This window comes from Myotis nattereri (assembly GCF_964212035.1).
Source record: "Myotis nattereri genome assembly, chromosome: 1".
NCBI lineage: Eukaryota > Metazoa > Chordata > Mammalia > Chiroptera > Vespertilionidae > Myotis > Myotis nattereri.
Genome location: NC_138075.1, coordinates 187,692,872 through 187,713,086, shown reverse-complemented (window position 1 = coordinate 187,713,086; position 20,215 = coordinate 187,692,872). Strand labels below are relative to the sequence as shown.

At 42.4% G+C, this 20,215-nt stretch overlaps 1 protein-coding gene and 1 pseudogene across 4 annotated transcripts in view; one reads left to right on the top strand and one right to left on the bottom strand.

Annotated features, from left to right (window-relative positions):
• LOC308513422 (UDP-glucuronosyltransferase 2B31-like) overlaps positions 1–20,215 on the bottom strand; it is a gene marked incomplete at its 5' end in the record, with an annotated part of 90,620 nt that overhangs the window by 25,663 nt on the left and 44,742 nt on the right. For 2 of the 3 annotated variants that reach the window (XM_081083477.1, XM_081083474.1), the window contains 4 exons: positions 5,305–5,792; positions 13,065–13,284; positions 14,213–14,300; positions 19,589–19,720. The exons of the other annotated variant lie outside the window; for it this stretch is intronic. In XM_081083477.1, the coding sequence (XP_080939603.1) occupies positions 5,513–5,792; positions 13,065–13,284; positions 14,213–14,300; positions 19,589–19,720 (720 nt within the window). In that variant the 3' untranslated portion in view covers positions 5,305–5,512. Of the gene's footprint in view, positions 1–5,304; positions 5,793–13,064; positions 13,285–14,212; positions 14,301–19,588; positions 19,721–20,215 lie in introns of those variants that run through there. 3 annotated transcript variants of the gene reach the window in all.
• Positions 97–879, top strand: LOC308529825 (5-azacytidine-induced protein 2-like; annotated as a pseudogene). Its single transcript has 2 exons — positions 97–185; positions 278–879. The product of its transcript is annotated as a 5-azacytidine-induced protein 2-like (transcript).

The window sequence follows — 20,215 nt, the reverse complement described above, 5'->3', positions numbered from 1 at the left end:
AGCGGTCCTGGGGCTCGCGCGCGTGGCTTGCCACTCTTTCCGGATCCTCGGGGCCCTAGCACACCGGTCGGTCCTGGTGCAGCCGAGGCCAAAGCAATGGGAACCCCTCCGTGGTGTACCCGGAGCGGCGGCCTCGCCCGGGAAGCGGCGGTGTCTTCCAGGAAACCGGAAGCCCGTGGCGACCCGTGGCGACCCGTGGCGACCCGTGGCGACCCGTTTCCGAACGCTGGGGAATTTAAACTCCGGGGCGCTAAGTAGTCTGACTTAGGGCTGTCAGGGACCCATTGGTAGAAGATGATATCTGCCTTCTAAATCATGAAAAAACCCACGGGAGAGATACAGTGACTCCGGTCTCAATATATTCAGATGAGTCTGTTGCTTCACATTTTGCCCTTGTCACTGCATTTGAAGACATCAAAAAACGACTCAAGGATTCAGAAAAAGAGAACTCTTTCCTAAAGAAAAGAATAAGATTTTTTGGAAGAAAAGCTTACAGGCGCTTTATTAGATGAAGAAACAAGTTCTGTGGGACGAGAACAAGTAAATAAGGCCTATCATGCACATCGAGAGGTTTGCATTGATAGAGATAATTTAAAGAGCAAATTGGGTAAAATGAATAAAGACAACTCTGAATCTTTGAAAGTATTGAATGAACAGCTGCAGTCTAAAGAAGTAGCACTCCTCCAGCTAAGAAAAGAGGTGGAAACTCAGCAGGTGATATGGAATTTAAATCCACCTTCATCAAACTGGGAGGTGGAAAAGTTGAGTTGTGACCTGAAGATCCATGGCTTGGAACAAGAACTAGAACTGATGAAGAAAGAATGTGACAATCTCAGAATAGAGCTACAGAAAGCCAAGCAAACGGTACTGCAGAGTTAAATGGAGAAATTCAGATTCTGTGTGCATTGTATGAATGACTTAACTAGGGATAGAATCACAGAGTTAAATTCTAACTACTTAAACTTACATTCTCTGAAAAATTCACCTTTTGTGAATAAAATGCTCCTGTTTGTGCTAAAATCTGATATACTTTATACTTTTAGCATATACCCAGAATTATATAATTTTGTTGTATAAAAACTTTTATAAAGCTTATTATTTATTAATGTATTAAAGCTATCCTTTCAAAAAAATAAAAATAAATAAATAAAATATAACTTCTACACCCAAACTAAATACATTTGATGACTAGTCAAAGCATTTTATAATGGCCGTTTTTTTAATACAAATCTGTGTAATATCTAAAAGTGCTATCATTCATCTGAGTCAACTTTTCAGTTTTCCTGTGATTTGTAATTTATTAAAAATGAATGTTATAATTATAGGAAGTTAGAGGTAATTGTGTCTGTAGTGACTTTTTGTGAAGAATGGGAGATAAAGCTATTATACAGCTGACAAAGAATTACCTGCATGACAGTTCCTGAGATTTTATTTTAATGTTTATTTATTTTTTAAATTTATCTTTATTGCTAAAAGTATTACAGGTGTCTGCTTTGTCTATTTTTTCCCCATTGACCACCTCCTCCCCATATCTGTCCCTCCAAAGTCTTTACCACGCTAGTGTCTGTGTACATGGGCTCTGCGTATATGCATGTAAATTCCCCGATTAACCACTACCCTCCCTCCCACACACACACACACACACACACTATTCACCCCCACCTTTCCTCTGAAATATATCAGTCTGTGCATGGTTTTGTCTCTGAATCTATTTTGTTTGTCAGTTTATTCTGTTCTTTAGATTCTACATATGAGTAGGTCATGTGATACTTATCTTTTTCTGACTGGCTTATTTTGCTTAGCATAATACTCTCCAGGTCCATCCATACTGTTGCAAATGGAAAGAGTTCCTTCATTTTTACTGCCGTGTAGTATTCCATTGTGTAAATGTACCACAGTTTTTGTTATCCACTCATCAGCTAATGGGCACTTGGGCTGTTTCTAAATCTTAACTATTGTAAATTTTGCTGCTATGAACATAGGGGTGCATATATTCTTTCTGATTGGTGTTTCTGGTTTCTTAGGACATATTCCTAGAAGTGGGACCATGGGTCAAACAGGAGTTCCATTTTAAATTTTTTGAGGAATCTCCATAATGTTTTACACAGTGGCTGCATCCACCAGTCTGCATTCCCAGCAGCAGTGTACTAGGGTTTTCTTTTCTCCACATTCTCACCAACAGGTCATTTGTTGATTTGTTGATGATAGCCATTCTGACAGGTGTGAGGTGATACCTAATTGTTGTTTTAATTTGCATGTCTCAGATGGTTAGTGACTTTGAGCATTTTTTCATATATCTCTTGGCCTTCTGTATGTCCACTTTGGAGACGTGTGTATTTAGGTCCTTTGCCCATTTTTTAACATGCTAATATATGTATTTTTAAATAATTTGTTATTGTTGAAAGTATTACACATGTCCCCTTCGCCCCCCCACCCCTTAACACCTTCTAGCCCGCCCCCCACTTTTGCCCCAGGCTCTCACCACCCCATTGTCTAGGTCCATGGGCCATTCATATATGCATATAAGGTCCTTGTTTAATTACCTTCCACCACCCACACTCTCCCACCTTCCCTCTGAGATTCCACTCTCTGTTCCATGTTTCCATGTCTCTGGATCCACTCCATTGATTAGTTTATTTTGTTACTTAGATTCCACATATGAGTGAGATCATGTGTTACTTGTCTTTCTCTGACTGACTTATTTCACTTTGCATGATATCTCCAGGTCCCTCCATGCTGTCTCAAAGCGTAAGAGATTCTTTTTTTTACTGCTGCATAGTATTCAATAGTGTAAATGTGTCACATCCACTCATCTGCTGATGTGCACTTGGGTTGTTTCTAGATCTTAGGTATTGTAAATTGTGCTGCTGTGAACATAAGGGTGCATACATTCTTTCTGATTGGTGTTTCCGGTTTGTTAGGATATATTCCTCGAAATGGAATCACTGGGTCAAATGGCATTTTCATATATTTTTGAGGAAAATCCATACTGTGTTCCATAATGGCTGCACCAGCCTACATTCCACCAGTGGTGTACTAGGGCCCACTTTTCTCCGCAACCTCGCTAGAACTTGCCGTTTGTTGCCCTGTGGCTGCTGGGAGCAGGTAGCTCCTCTCTGGAAAAATGACATTTCGTTTTGGATGCATCCGAACGACCAAATACAGGGTTCCTGACTACTGCTTTCCCATGTCTCCCTGCACTGCTTTCCCATGTCTCCCTGCTCTGCTTCCCAAGCCAGCCTCTCTGTAGGCACCTCAGTCTGTGCCTCCCTCCCTGCACCAAAGCCTCAGGTGAGTAGTTGCAAATGAAAACTCATATGCTCTGGGTTTAGCAAAAACAAATTGCGGCTTTCCCTCCAACCGGCTCCGTCTGCCAGCCTCCGCAGGGTCGGTAGGTCCGCCACCTTTCACAGATGTAGGTCTCCTGGGCCGCAGGTCTCGGCTCCGGTGTCGAGCCTGGGTTCTGGGCCTCTGTCTTCAGGGGGAACAGGCCCTCCTGTGGCCCAGCACTCCCTCCTCGCTGTACTGCTGCCCCTGGGCGCTGGGTCAGCTCCTCTCCTGACCTGGCCCTTCCTACCGGTTTCCAGGTGCTTCTGTCCTTCTTTGATGTAAGTCTCTGCCTTAGCTGGACCTCAGTTGGTAATTCCAGGTGAATGTTCTCCAATTTAGTGGTATTTCCAGTCTGGGCCTGGGGTAAGGTGCAGGACACGTTGCCTATTTGGCTGCTATTTGGCTGCCACTTTCTCCTCTGAGATTCTAATTTTTAAATAGAACTTTGTGAACATGTAATTTACCCATCATTCAATTGATTAATTTAAAATGTACATTTCAATAGTTCATACTGTGTTCACAGAATGGTGCTACCACCATGGTGATCATATGAAGAGCATTTTCTGCCCCAGTGAAACCTTTATCCTTTACAAGGAACTCCCTAATGTCTTCCTCCCTAAACCCTATCTGACCGTTAATCTGGTTTGTGTCTCTATAGAAGTAGAGGATTTCTTCTAAACAGAACAATGTAATATGTGTCCTTTTGTGATGGGCTTCTTTTACTTAGCATAATAATTTAAAGATTCATTCATATTACAGCATGCATCCTTTTTACTGCCAGATAATATTTCATAACACAGACATACCACATTCTTTTTATTCATGCATTAGTTGAGAGACATCCCCGCCCCCAATTTTGGCCACTATGGATAATTTTTTTTTAATATTCATGTGCCAGTTATGAGTGAACAAGTTTTCCTTGGGCATAAATGTGCCTGTAAATAGCTAAGTGATGCTGTGCCTTGTTTGGGAGGAAGTAAGTATATATATGTACACAGGCTATAAGAAAATTCAATAGTCCCTTTAGAGTATGGGTTCTACATTATTAAACCTACAATTGAGACCATATACCCATTATCAAAGGCTGCAAGAAGAGTGAAAGCAACCAGGTGAATCTTTTTAAGGGGCAGTGAGATATGGAGAATTAGTTACTAAAACCAAAGTCTATCATAAACAGCTCAATTTTATATTAGGAAACAACTAGCTGTTGTTATATTTCTAAATTAACATACAGTTTATTTATTTTTTGTTGTGAATCCTCACCCAAGGATATTTTTTCCATTGATATTTTTGGAGAGAGTGGGAGAGAGAGAGAAAGAGAGGGAGACAGAGCACAAGCCCCAACTGGGGTGGGGAAAGAACCTACAACCAAGGAACATGCCCTGGACTCGAATCGAACCCACAACCCTTCAGTCTGCAGGGCGACTCTCTAACCACTGAGCCCTGGCTATGGCTCCACATACACTTTAATCAGAAATGACTGAAACTGGATGAGGGCAAATGACTTGCCATATTTTTAGGTAAGAAATGATGCTGAGGCTGGATAAACAGTAAAACCAAGGAGCAGGAGGGGGCAGGAACAGGGAGAAGGAGGTAGGTGAGGGTTAAAAGGGGGGACATCTGTAATACTTTCAACAACAAAGATAAAATATATATAAACAACCTTCCTCCCAAAAGAAACATTAGTGGTCTCCCAAAATGAAATGGAAGGATGAATCATTTCACACAATTTTAACTATTGAATGGTTTTTTTTAGCAAAAGATAAAACCACAGAATTTTGCACCAGAATAAAGTTAAAATATTCTGAGCATTTGCACAGTAATACTAATATTGTGAATAAACTATTTAATGTTCTTGTATTTATGCCCAATGTTGGAAACATAATTAAGCTTAATCATTTTTTGGTATAACTTTGGAATTAATATAATAAAATTCAATAAATACCCATGTTGTTTTAATGTTATTTTATTTTTGCCCAGTTTTTTTCTCTTTGGCATGAATATTTTTAACTCTTAAACAGACAGTAAATCACTTGAAAACAAATTTTGATTTGAGAAGCTAAATTGTGAAAAGTCATTTTGTCACAGGAAGAAGGGATCCTTATGTTACAACTTCATTGTGCTGAATAAAACAAAGGAGGCATATCAGCTTCAGGCGTGTCAGCTTCAGGCCTTGAAACAACTACTCCCTTTTTTTCTTCTTTCCAGGTTTAGCAAACTTCTGGTAACACAACAGACAACATTTTGTGATGACAAATGTAGCAGTTGCCACACAGGCCAGCAGGAACCCAATCACATCCAAAGAGTGGTACTGGACCCAGGTGAGGTCATAGGAGGCTGGCCGCAGGTGTTTGGCTCCTTTGTGGCGCATGACAAACTCTATCCAGAAGACCGCTCGATCTAGAGGTTTCATGGGCTGGTCATGATGAATTCTTGATAATCTCATTGCATTCTCCTTATATCTGAAGGAGAAACACAAAGATTATACATTGAATGAAGGTTAACTTACCTAAGCATATCATGCCCATGAAAGGTTTTTGAAAATGTCATAAATATGATTCAAAATAATATCATTTATTGAATTTACTTCTTCATAGATAGTTTGGCTTTTAAATTGGGATTTTCTGATGACATGTTTTTTTAAAAGTGAAGATGGAAGTTAAGTTGGACAGTTCAGTCTTTTCTAGCGGAGTAAATGGTAGGAGCCATTGTTAGTGCTATAGATGAGATGGTGGAAATTCACTTGCAGAGTGATGCTCATGAAGTGTTTAATGGGAGTGGTGTCATTGTGAGTGAAATGTCTCCCCAGTAGTCCCTGGACCTCCACTCTTCTCTTTGACCCTCTACTTTTTAATTGCCATCAGTTAGCCAGTATGGTTTTTGAAACAGATATCAGATATGACATTTCCCTGCTTAAAATTTCCATCTGGCTTCTCGTCACATTTGAATAAAGTCCAAATGATTTTAGGACTAAAGGACTCCACATCCTCATACCCCTGGCAACCTCTTCTTTCACTTGGTCTCATGCACACTTTGTTGTAGGCACACTGGCCTTCTAGCTGTTCCTTGAAGTTTTCTGACAGGATTTTGTTTGTTTGTTTTCAATTGCAAGTGCATTGCTTAAGCCTCCCTTGCTGAGGTTTCCATTTCAAAGAGGCATTTACTTTCAAGAGGACTATCTTTGTCAGCCACTTGACTAGAAAAAGAGCTAGGCTTCCTCCCTCCAGTGAGGTTCCTTTGTTTGAGAGATTTAGTTCACTGGCTATTTGGACTACTTTTTTTTTCTTCTCATTCCTGAACTTTAAGTTCTGCTCTTATATTTTAAATTCATGAATAAAGAGTGAGTTTGCCACACTCTTGGCCTTCATTCCAATAAAAGCAGTGTGTTTGTGCTTTGCTCTCTTTCTCTTTCTCTCTACCTGTGACTGTTTTCTGTCCCCAGGTATTCTATGTAATTTCTGGGTTTTTAAAGTAATAAACTTTTATTTTTCAAACTTTTTTTATGGTTATTGCTGAGGGACATCTTGCAATCATAATAGGAACCACAAGGGTTGATCCAGACACCACATTGGTTATTGAGAGGCTGAGACCAGCACAAAACAATATCAAACAGGATACATTTAAAATGTTGTTCTTTAAAACTTTTAGGTACTTATCCATTATTTTGGGGATCAAGCTCACAAGCAAGATATGCATATATTTTTTCTTTATCCACTTTGCTTTGATTATTTTGAGTTTTTATTAGTAGGTGTTACCAATTGATAATTGGTATTGTTTTCAAAAATTGACGTATTAATTATTATGAGATATTTGTTTTTAGCAGGCTTTTGGACTACTGTCTCTGATATGAGCTTAAGTAAAACATCTCTCTAGGTTACTGTTTTTCTTTCCTTGTTTTTTTTTTTTTTAACAAACGCTTCAATTTTCATAGAAACGTCAGTTTTTTCTTTTTTCTTTTTTATTATATGTTTTATTGATTTTTTTTACAGAGAGGGAGGGAGAGGCATAGAGAGTTAGAAACATAGATGAGAGAGGAACATCAATCAGCTGCCTCCTGCACACCCTCTACTGGGAATGTGCCTGCAACCAAGTTATATGCCCTTGACCAGAATCTAACCTGGGAACCTTCAGTCCTCAGGCGGATGCTCTATTCACTGAGCCAAACCGGTTAGGGCTCTCTAGGTTACTGTTTATATAGAACTTTTCCTATCTTTTTACTTACAGTCTTCTTGTGTACTACTATTTAAACATTTCTTGTAAAAAGTATGTTAGTTTTGTTTTACTTTTAAAATATATTTTATTGATTTTTTACAGAGAGCAATGGAGAGGATAGAGAGTTAGAAACATCGATGAGAGAGAAACATCGATCAGCTGCCTCCTGCACATGCCCTACTGGGAATGTGCCCGCAACCAAGGTGCATGTCCTTGACTGGAATCTAACCTGGGACCCTTGAGTCCACAGGCCAATGCTCTATCACTGAGCCAAACCGGTTAGGGCTGTTAGTTTTTAAAATGCAGTCTAACAATCTTTGTCTTTAAACATTGAGTTTGTTTAGATTTGATGTAAGAACTGGCATATTTACATTTGTATCTACCATCTTATTCTATACTAGAGGCCCAGTGCATGAAATATATGCATGGGTAGGGTCCCTAGCTGCTGCCAGCTACAGGCCAGGGCCTCCCTTCATTCCATGCGGCCCCATGGTGGTCACCACACATCATAGTGAGTGATCAAACTTTTGGTCAGTCAAACACTTTGCATATTAGGCTTTTATGTATGTAGATTTTCTTTTCTATTTGTCCAATCTGTTTATATTTTTTTCCTATTATGTCATATTTTAAAGTATTTTCTTCTCATTTAATTGTTCTACCATTTTATTCTTAATAATACATTTGGAAGTATTCCTTTATGTGATACTCTATTAATATAATAATAATGAGCATAGGCCATGACCGGTTTTGCTCAGTGGATAGAGCGTCAGCCTGCGAACTGAAGGGTCCCGGGTTCGGTTCCAGTCAAGGGCATGTGCCTTGGCTGCGGGCACATCCCAGTGGGGAGAGTGCAGGAGGCAGCTGATCAATGTTTCTCTCTCGTCCATGTTTCTAGCTCTCTGTCCCTCTCCCTTCCTCTCTGTAAAAAAATCAATAAAATATATTTAAAAAAAAATAATGAGAATAGTAGTAATAGATACTGAATTGATGGTTGCCATGCTAGGCACTATAAATTGCACTATACTATTTTCCTCTTTAATATGGAAAATTTCAATATCTTTCTTATCATATTTGAAAAATTTTATGCTTCAGAGGACATAATCAAGAAAGTGAAAAATCAACCCATCCAGAATGGGAGAAAATATTAACATATTATATATCTGATAATGTACCTGTATCCATAATACATTAAAAATTCTTTATATCTATAAATATAAAAAGCCAGCGACCAGAAATCAGTAATGACTGGAACAACTGGTCATTAGGACGCCCACTGTGGCTAGCAAACTGGCCCAATCATGGGGTGGGGCTGGCCAGCCAACCTCCTGCAGCCCCTTCCCCCTGCCGGCCCCTTTCCAGATTGGCCCCTGCACTCTGATCAAGGGCGGGGGCGCACAGCCACCTGCCTGTGGCTCCTCCCCTGATCACCCCCCCCCCACCCGAATAGGGGGCAGGGCCGGCCAACTTCCAGCAGCTACTCCCCTGGTCCAACCCCACCCTCAATGGGCCCCCACCACCACCGTCGGCCCTCAGCTACTCCCCCTGGCCTGCCCCAACCCTGATCGCCTGCCCAACCCCAATAGGGTCATGGCTGGCCAGCCAACCTCCTGCAGCCCCTCCCTCCATCTGGGCCCACACCAGATTGGCCCCCACACACCGAACAGGAGCAGGGCTACTGGAAAACTTCCTGCAGCCAATCCCTTGTGCTGGCCCTGCCCCCAATGGGCCCCCACCACCCTGATTGGTCTGTGGCTCCTCCCCCCAGCCAGCTGTGCCCTGATGGGCCCCCAAAACATCTGATCAAGGACAGGCCTGGCTGGCCAACCACCAATGGCCCCTCCCCCAGGTGCTGGCCCCTGATTGGTCTCCCCATCCTATTCGAGGTTGGGGTCGGCTGGCCCACCACCCACAGCCCCTCCCCACAACTGGCCCCACCCCTGTTCAGCCCACAGCACCCCATCAGTCCCCAGCCCCTCCACCCAGCCAGCTCTGCCCCTGAAGGGTCCCCTCACACCAATCAGTTGTGGGGCTGGCTGGCCAAACTTGCATGGTCCTTCCCCTGGCCACTGATCCCCAGTCGCCCCCCCCACTGCAATTAAGGTCGGGGCCAACCAGCCAATCGCCTGCGGCCACTCCTCCCAGCCAGCCCGACCCTGATTGGCCCCTATCAGGGCGGGCTGGCCAGCCAACCTCCAGCATTCTCCTCTGCCCAAAAGGCCTGGCCTGGATCTGCCCCTATGGGGTCTGGCCAGCCCAACCCATCCATGCACGGATTTGTGCATTGGGCCTCTAGTTCAATAATAAGACAAATAACCAAATTTCAAAGTTGTCAAAGTTTTGCTATACACATTTCTCTAATCAGGCTATATGCTTGCTTAATAGCATATGAAAATAGGCTAATAGAAAAAATATGCTATGGCTCTAAGGGAAGTGCAAATTAAGTTGACAAGAAGAGACCACTTCATCCCTACTAGGATGGTTATAAAAAAGACAGATGAGCCTGGCAGGTGTGACTCACTGGATGAGCATTGACCTATGAACCAGGAGGTTATGGTTTGATTCCTGGTCAGGACACATGCCCAGGTTGCGGGCTTGATCCCCCGTAAGGAGCATGCAGGAGGCAGATGATCAATGATTCCCTCTCAGCATTGATTCTTTTTTTTAAAAAATATATTTTATTGATTTTTTACAGAGAGGAAGGGAGAGAGATAGAGAGTTAGAAACATTGATGAGAGAGAAACATCGATCAGCTGCCTCCTGGAGATATGCCCACAACCAAGGTACATGACCTTGACCGGAATCGAACCTGGGACCTTTCAGTCCTCAGGCCGACGCTCTATCCACTGAGCCAAACCAGTTTCGGCAGCATTGATTCTTTTATTTCTCCCTCTCCCATCCTCTCTAAAATAAATTTAAAAATATTATAAATAGAGTGGCAGATGATAACAAGTGTTAGCAATGTTGTGGAGAACTTGGATCTCTCATATACAGCTGATGAGGATGTAAAATAGTGCATCTTCTTTGAATGTCAGTTTGCAGTTCCTCATAGAGTTACCATATAACTCAGCAATTCTGTTTCTAGATTTATGCTTGAAAAGAAATTAAAGCATGTTCACACAAAACATCTGTGGAAATGTTCATAATAGCAAACTGTGGAAAAAACCAAAATGTTCATGAACTGATCAATGGGTAAATAAATGAAGTATATCCATACATAGACTGTTGGGGATGACAAAGGAGATCTGTAATAAATCTAACCAGAAATAACCTCACAGGATGATCTGATCATAAAATTCTTAACTGGTAAGGTCATGGTGTGTAGTCATGCCTCATGCTTGTAAAAGGGTTTATCTGTGACTTAAGCAATCCCTGTCTGTTGTTTTTGTGCATCTATGTTAATAACCTTTAAAATGTCAGATTAGTCCTCTTTTTCAGACTCCTCAGAGGCATAACTACCCTCAAGGGAGCACATAATTTTCTCAACTATCGTGTAATCTTCCTTATCCTACCTCTTTAATTCCAAATTTATAAAAGAAACTGCAAAACAGCCATTCTCAGGAGCATTTGCTTCCTGGCATGTTGACTGTTTTGTTTAAATAACCTCATACAAAAATTGAGGTTAGTTGCTGTGGTTCAGTTGGTTGGCCATCATCCTCTGCACTGGGGGTTTGCTGGTTTAATTCCCCATCAGGTCACATGCCCAAGTTGTGGGCTTGATCCCCAGTAGGGATCAGCAGGAGACAGCTCATCAATGTTGCTCTCATATGGATGTCTCTGCCTGTTTCCCTCTCTCTCTTAAAAATAAATCTTTCAAATTCTCTATGGATTTGAACATTTCTTATGTTGACACTATTACTCAGCAATACAAAGCTTTCGCATGCATGAAACTCAAAAATATGCTAAGTGAAAGAAGCCATTTGCAAATATCGTATGATTCTATTTGTCTGAAATATCCTGAATATGGTAATTTATAGGATAGAGAGTAGATTAATGGTTGTGTAGGGAAGGGGGATGGAGAATGACTTCTAGGGCATATGAGATTTCTTTTTGGTCTAGTGAAAATTTCCTAATTTGAGATTATATTTACAGTTTCATAACTCTATAACATACTACATATATTTGATGTTTATACATTAAACATTGAATTTTATGATATGTAAAATATATATTACCAGAGGCCCAGTGCACGAATTCATGCATGGGTGAGCTGATCCAATGGTGGCTCTCTCACTCAGTCCTGATCAGGGCAGGGCTGGCCTGGGGGATGGACTGCAGGAGGTTGGTTGGCCACAGAAGGTTGGCTGTGGGATTGCACTGACCACCAGGAGGCATTTCCTGCATTGAGTGTCTGCCCCCTGGGGGTCAGTGTGCATAATAATGACCAGTTGACTGGTTGACTGGTCATAATGGTCACTTAGGCTTTTATATATATATAGATTGTAAAATATGTTAAAATAATGATGATAAAAATCATTTTTTAAAAGTAGAAAGTTATTGTCAATGTAAGAACATCCAAATCTGTAGAGAATTTTTATGAGTTTATTTGAACCAAACTAATGACTAATGCTGGGAGCAAGATATCAAATGCCCCTAAGAATAACAGTTTTGTAGCTGCTTTTATGCATTTGAGATTAAGTGGAAAACAAAGTAACATTACAGGAAGTTGGAGAAAGCAAAGCAGGGATTGGAATACCGGGATTCAGTTAATATGATTTTGTGCTCTCTTGAGAGTTATTGCCCGCCTCCTTTAAAAAATATATTTTTATTGATTTCAGAGATGAAGGACAAGTGAGAGAGATAGAAACATCAATGACAAGAGAGAATCATTGATTAGCTGCCTCCCACACCCTCTCCCCCAAACCCCACTGGGGACCAAGCTCACAACCGCAACCCAGGCATGTGCCCCAACTGGGAATCAAACTGTGACTTCCAGGTTCACAGTTCAATGGTCAATCACGGCCATGCCAGCTGGGCAGTGCCACTTTTGAGGGGTATTATTTCAGGTATTTTAAAGTAGTATTAACCTAGATGCACAAGAACAATGGGCAGGGCTGGTGTAAAACTTTCAGTAAATAAGTTATACGCCTGGAGCATGTCTACTCATCATGACCTGCCTAGTTAAGAATTTATGATCAGATCACCCTGTGAAGTACTTTCCATGGAACCCCGTTTTTTGTCCACAAGATTTATACTTTCAGAAATGTTTGGCACTAAATTAAAATATTTTATGTAACTTCTTGAATTCTTCATTGTGGCATTCTATGGGTTCTATCATATTTTAAAAATGCGTCCTTGTACTGACCAGTATAATTTTGTGTATTCTTGTGTAGAAAATTGTTGCAGTAATTGGTTATCTGTTCAATCAGGTTAAATGTAACTTTGAAATTAATGGTAAAATTGGTAAATTTAAGATTGGTAAAATCATGTTAATAATTTCAAAATTAATCTCTCAATATGGGGTGAAACTTGTACTCATCATTGACAAAAGAATCTATAAATACAATTAAAATTGTGGTACTCACGATGGGTCATTAATAACTGTTTTCAATGCATTGAGCAAATCTGCACTAGACATAGTGTTGAAGTCCATTCTGATAGCTGCTCCCTTGGTCTTCATGCGAGCAATGTTATCAGGTTGATCCGCAAACATAGGAAGGCCCACCATAGGGATCCCATGGTAGATCGCCTCATAGATGCCATTGGTTCCACCATGAGTTATAAAGGCTTTGGTTTTTGGATGACCTAGGATTGGGTGAATTTCAGTAAATTATTAATTATAAGTCTTAGAAATAAAATGAGAATTGGGTAAGAAAAGCACTCAGGCACTGTATTCTAGATGACATATTATTATACACATGAAACTGCATTGAAATCTATTTTAGATCTCAGAGAAATAAGAACTTTAGTTGCTACAGAGGTAAATAGATACTGGTATGGCATTGTGACTTGAAAAATGAATACAAGATTGCTGGGTAGACAAGTTGAAAGAGAAAGTTCTGAGGGGCGGGTGCTGGGGGAGGGTGTCAATGGGGAAAAAGGGACAACGGTAATACTTTCAACAATAAAGATAAATTTGAAAAAAAAAAAAACCATTATGGATAAAAAATAGCATGTGCAGAAAAAAAGGAAAAAAGAAAAGGAGGTGGCATGTTAGAACATATTCTCTTAAAGAAATAGTGTGGCCACGTTTGGGGTATTACGTGTGGGGTGTCCAGGCAGCAGGAAGTGTGAGTGTGGTGACTCTGGAATCAGAGGAAGAACAGACCACACTTTATCACTTCATGAAAAAGATTATGGCTATTTCTTTATTGAAAATGGAGTCACTGGTAATAAATGAGGTGCTCTTATTTTTTAATAGCAATGAATGAATACGCATACAGAAGGGGAAAAAAGTAGAAATAAGAAGGGAGAACTAGGAGGCAGAGTGGTAGTTACAGAAAAATTCTTCATGAGAAGTAATTACACCTGAAATAAAGATTTCATACATAAGGGAGGAGATGGTCTAGCTTTAATATGTTATCCTTTTTTCCCAGGACTGGCAAACAAATACAAGGAAGTTAAGGTTTTTTGAGTTTTTGTAAAATAAATGTTCAATAAATTTGTTTCTTTTAGAAGTATAATCACTCTCTTTGGAGTTATTTTTATTTTAGTCTTTGTTTTTCAGTCTCACCAAGAAGGTCATTCTGGGGGATCCACTTATAGAGCCGAGTATTTGGCCCTAAGGTATCCGGTTTCTTGCCGTCAAATCTCCATAGAACCTGTTAAAATAAAGAAAATATTTTATTCCATGAGTTGAACTAAAGGTATAGCATGTTCAGATTATAAAGAAATTAAGATATAATCTAGTTAAAGCCCTTCATAGACAGATAAGAAATAAGGACAAGAGATTAACAATGAGAACTATTATAACATTAGTATGATACAAATACCCACATTTTATGTGTTTATTTTTACATTCAATCAAGTATGAATGCAATCATGATGTGGAACACATACAGATATACAAATGAGATCATCAATGATAAATTCAAGTATTTAAAAATTTTAGGCCTGGCCAGCATGGCACAGTGGTTGAGCATCGACCTATGAATCAGGAGGTCACGGTTTAATTCCCAGTCAGGGCACATGTCGGGGTTGTGGGTGTGTGGAAGGCAGCCAATCAATGATTCTCTCTCATCATTGATGTTTCTCTCTCTCTCTCCCTCTCCCTTCCTCTCTAAAACCAATAAAAAGATATTTAAAAAAATTTAGGTCTAGTTATTATAATTCTAGTGCAAAAAAAGTGGTTATTTACTGCACATATCTAATCTAAGAAAAGAGAAATATTCAAATTGACTGTACCTTTGCTACACAACAAGCCACGCCCACCAGCCAATCAGAGTGACTATATGCAAATTAACCCAACCAAGATGGTGGCCGGCAGCCATGCAGCTGGAGCAAGCAGGAGGCTTGGTTGCCCCGGTGATGGAGGAAGCCAAGCTTCCCACCTGCCCTTGATAGCTGTGGCCTCTGCTAAAGGCAACAAAGTTTCAATTATAGAAGCTAAATAAATCCCAGATACTTGCTTCCAGCCAGCCTCTACTGGCAGCTTGGGTGGCTGGGGGCCGTGGCCATTCTGCAAACAGCCATCAGCCACTCACCCAGGCTGGCCAGGCACCCCAGAGGGCCCCCCACCCTGATCCAGGACACCCTTCAGGGCAAACCAGCCAGCCCCCACTCATGCACCAGTATATAATAAAAGGGTAATATGCAAATTGATCCTAACAGCAGAACAACTGGGAATGACTGGTCACTATGATACACACTGACCACCAGGGGGCAGATGCTCAATGCAGATGCTCCACAGGGGGAGCTCTGCTCAGCCACAAGCCAGGCTGATGGCTGCCAGCAGAGCAGTGATGGCAGGAGCCTCTCCTGCCTCCTCAGCAGCGCTAAGGATGTCTGACTGCAGCTTAGGCCTGGTCCCCACTGGCAGGTGGACATGCCCCGAGGGGTCCCAGACTGCGAGAGGGCACAGGCCGGGCTGAGGGACCCCCCTCCCCAAGTGCTAGTGAGTGCAGCAGTGGTGGCAGAGCCACTCTCGCCCACATGACCATGCCAAGGTGCAGCAAGCTGAGCAATAAGGAGCAGCGCGCAGGTGGGCAGTAAGGAGCGAGGGGTCCTGGATTGTGAGAGGAGCAGCCCTAAGCAGGCAGTCAGACATCCCCCAAGGGCTCCCGGACTGCAAGAGGGTGCAGGCCGGGCTGAGGGACCCCCCCGCTCCAGTGCACGAATTTTGTGCACTGAGCCTCTAGTTTATTTATAATTTATCTCATTTTGAAATGTGATATTAACCTGTATTTTTAAGTGTCACAGAAGGGAGTTTCCTTCTATCCACTTGTCTCATAAGTTATTTTTTTAAATCAAAGATTTAACTTTATTTTCACATTTTTTCTGTTTTATTTTTCTATCTAAAGTCACTAATTATTTTTTATTTTTATACTTTTCCTTTTTTATTGAATTTATTGGGTGACACTGATTAACAGAACTATACAGGTTTTGGGTGTGTAATTCTACAACAAATCATCTGTACACTGTATTGTGTGTTCACCAAGCAAAATTAAGTTTCTGCCCATCACCATTTATCTACCCTATACCCTCCTCCACCTCTCCTCATCCCCATCCCTTCTGAAATCACTACACAGTTGTCTGTGTCCATGAATTTTTCCCTTTTTATCTCAATCCCACCACTCCCCTCTTCCCCCGTCCTCCTTACCCCTATCCTGAGAGCTTTCGGATGCTATCTATGAGTCTGTGTCTTTTTTGTTTGTTTGTTAATTTAGATTCCACATACGAGTGAAATAATATGGTATTTGTCTTCTTCCTACTGGCTTATTTCACTTAGCATAAAAAAATTCAAATTTGTGTGATGCTAAAGTGTTTTCAACTAAGTGTTAACACTTCAATGACACACTATATAGCATGGACAGCACTGATAACTATGGGAACTGTAGCCAAGCTATTTTTATAACCAGGAACAAAATAGATTCTGATTTTGGAATTCTCATAAATATCAGCAGTTCTCATAAGCTGGATTATAATTTACTAGTGCTTAATATTTATTTGTTATGTGAATGTAAAAGTAGCAGCAGGGTTTCAGCAAAAATTAGCACAGGCTATAAACAGAAATTACAGCAATTAGGAAACGAAAAAGTAGTTCATAAATGCCCAAAGACTGCAGGTGTATTCTATAAATATATTGGAAAATATCTTACTACTCTGTTTTATTGAGAAGGGGGCATATGAACTTTCCAATACTGGGCTTACTTCTAATAGACTCCTCATTATATTCCCTAATCCTTCCTCAACCAGGAGGAGTTCTTATTCTGATGGATTAGAAGCAGAGGTTTTTGGCAGCCATCCTATATAATAAAAGGCTAAAATGAAATTAACCAAACTGCAGAATGACAGGCCGCTATGACGTGCACTGACCACCAGGGGGCATATTCTCAACTCAGGAGCTGCCCCCTAGTGGTCAGTGCGCTCCCACAGGGGAGGGCCACTCAGTCAGAAACCAGGCTCATGGCTGGTGAGTGCAGTGGCTGTGGCGGGAGCCTCACCCGCCTCTGTGGCAGTGCTAGGCTGTCAGGTGTAACATCCCTTGAGGGCTCCTGGACTGCAAGAGGGCTCAGGCTGGGCTGAGGGACCACCCCCGACCAAGTGCATGAATTTTGTGCACCAGGCCTCTATCTATCTATCTATCTATCTATCTATCTATCTCTCTATCTATCTCTCTATCTAAAAGGCCAGCAACTGGAACGCTGTAATGACCAGAATGACCATTCACTATGACGCCCACTGCAGCCAGCAAACTGGCCTGATCTGGTGGTGGGGCCGGCCGGCCAACATCTCGTGGCCCCTCTCCCCAGCTTCCCTGTCCCTGCTTGCCCCCTCACCCCAATAAGGGGTGGGGCCAACTGGCCAACCTTCTGTAGTCCCTCCCTCCACCCGGCCCCAACCCGATTGGCCAGTGGTCCTTCCCCCCAGCCAGCTCTGCCCCCAAACGCCGCCCCCCACACCAATTGGGGTTGGAGCCTGCCAGGCAATTGCCCATGGCTTCTCACCCTAGCCGGCCCAGCCCTGATAGGTCCCAATCAGGGCAGGCGGGCCGGTCAACCTTCTGCTGTTTCCTCCTCTGACAGGCCCAGCCCAATCTTCCTCAAATGGGGCCAGGCAGGCTGGACCCCACCCGTGCATGAATTCGTGCACTGGGCCTCTAGTGTTTTATAAAGCAGACGGTCACCTTAGGGGTGGATCCACCTCCCCCCTTTCTAATTTATTTCTCCACTTTTATAGGACTCAATCAACCAGATCATGACAGCTTTTCTTTCTCTAGATCACTGTGGCTGGCTTGGGTACCTGGATCCAGCTTAGTGAGTCCTGGCTATTCTTTCTCTGAACAGCACTCAGAAATCACACTGAATAGGCCTATTTCGAAAATTTGGGAAGTAAGAGTGGCCTGGATTACTTAGCAAACCTAAAATGGCATGACTTCTTTTAGACTGTCATCAATCCCTGCTTAACATTACTGTTAGAATTTCTGAGGACATGTAGTTTGTACTGTGTCTTCAGGAATTCTGCAATGAGATGGAGCAAATGACAGGGCAGAGTTTGGTGATTTTGGTACCCTCCTGCAATTCTATATAATAAAGAGGTAATATGCAAATTAGCCCTCACGCTGTAACATTGTCACAAGATGGCGGCACGCACAGCGGAGGTGGGGCAGTGGAGGTGGGGCCAGCATCCACTTCGCACTGCTTCTGCTGGGGTTTTTGTGGCCCCACGTGCCCGGAGGCAGGGCATCGGGGTGACACTCCAGGACTTGGGGCCATCCTGCGGCACGCCTGTCATGTGGAGCAGGACTTTGAGACTCGGACTGGAGGGCCAGAGCCTGGAACAGTGGGAAGGAGTGCAGGCGCTGGCCCTGTGGGTAGGGGCAGTGGCCTTGGCCTAGCCCAGAGATTGCGGGAGGAGTAAACTCAGGCACAGATGTTATTAGAGTTAAAAGCAGGGACATGGGCACAAGGGACAGATGTGGAGTCAGCAGAATGAGGGTGAACACCAAAGAGAGGAGGGACCACGGAGTAGTGTATGCAACGATGTACCCTGAACGTGAGGGCACACCTGGTCCGTAGGGCGTAGCTTTGCTGCCCTCAGAGGCATCCCCAAGAAAGTCCTGCTAGAAGGAGGTTTGAACCCAGGTGGAGGGCAGGGGCGGAGCCAAGTTAGCGCACAGGTGCTTGACCGTGAAAGAGGCTGTGAGAAAAGCTGACGTGCCCTTAGGGGGCATAGCCAGGGCATGGCGTAAGGTGTTGCTGGGTGGTCGGGAGCAGAATGTGAATAAGCGAAATGACGTGACCAGTGTGAGGGGGTGTAGCCAAGATGGCTGCCCGCAAGAACCTGATCCCAGTAGCAAGTGCAGGGGTTTGTGCTCAGAGCATTTGGGTAAGGTCCCATGGTGGGGGGGGGAGAGGAGGGGTCCCGGGTCTCCCACAATTTCATGCGACGGGTCACTAGTATCACTATAACACCAAACTTTACATTGTACCTCTTAAATACATTTCATTCTGATCACAATATTAATGCCAAAGTTACTGTTAAACACAACATTTGTACTATTTTAGCTCCTGCCTTGTATATTTTGATTTGAATTCATAGCTGAGATAAATAGGAGCTATCATAATAGCTTACATGTCACACAGGAAATTTATGTAATTAGCGCCTAGGTAGTTGTCCACTATTAAGGTGCTTCCAGTGGTCGGCAAACTGCGGCTCGGCAAACCGCGGCTCACGAGCACATCGGCTCTTTGGCCCCTTGAGGGTGGCTCTTCCACAAAATACCAGCTCTTCCACAAAATACCAACTTCTGCGCATGGGCCACGAAGTTTCAGTCGCACTGTACTTGTGCGCCCGCACATGGTATTTTGTGGAAGAGCCACACTCAAGGGGTTCAAAGAGCCGCATGTGGCTCACGAGCCGCGGTTTGCCGACCACGGGTCACTCTAACCTTTTGCGGGATCTGGGCAAGGGCTGATGCAATCACATTGGCTCTTTCTTCTGATATGTTCCTGACCATTGATCCCAAAGTAAACACAACAATACCATGTTTTCCAGAGCTCTGGACAAACTCTTCCATCTCCTGTAAAAAACAAAAAAAAAAAAATTGCTCCATCACAAAAGAGTAATAGCATAGCAAATGCCATTGAAAGGAATGCTTTCAAACAACTAATGAGAGAAATCAAGTATTATCTGGAGTTATGAGTACTTCTTTTTTTTTTTTTACAAGTTGTGCTAAAATATACATAACATAATATTTACCATCTTAAGAGTTCCTAAGTGCACAATTCAGTAATACATATATTCACATTACTGTACAACCAAGCTATAGAACTTCTTTATCTTGCAAAAGCGCAGCTGTACCTGTTACGCAATAATTCCCTCATCACTGGTCCCTGGTAACCATGATTTTATTTTCTGTTTCTATTAATTAAACCAGTCTGGATACATAATATAAGTGGAATCATATGGTATTTGCATTTTGTCAGTGGCTCACTTCACTTAACACGATATTTTCAGGCTCCATCCATGTTATAGCATGTGTTAGAATTTCCTTCCATTTAAGGCTGAGTAAAAT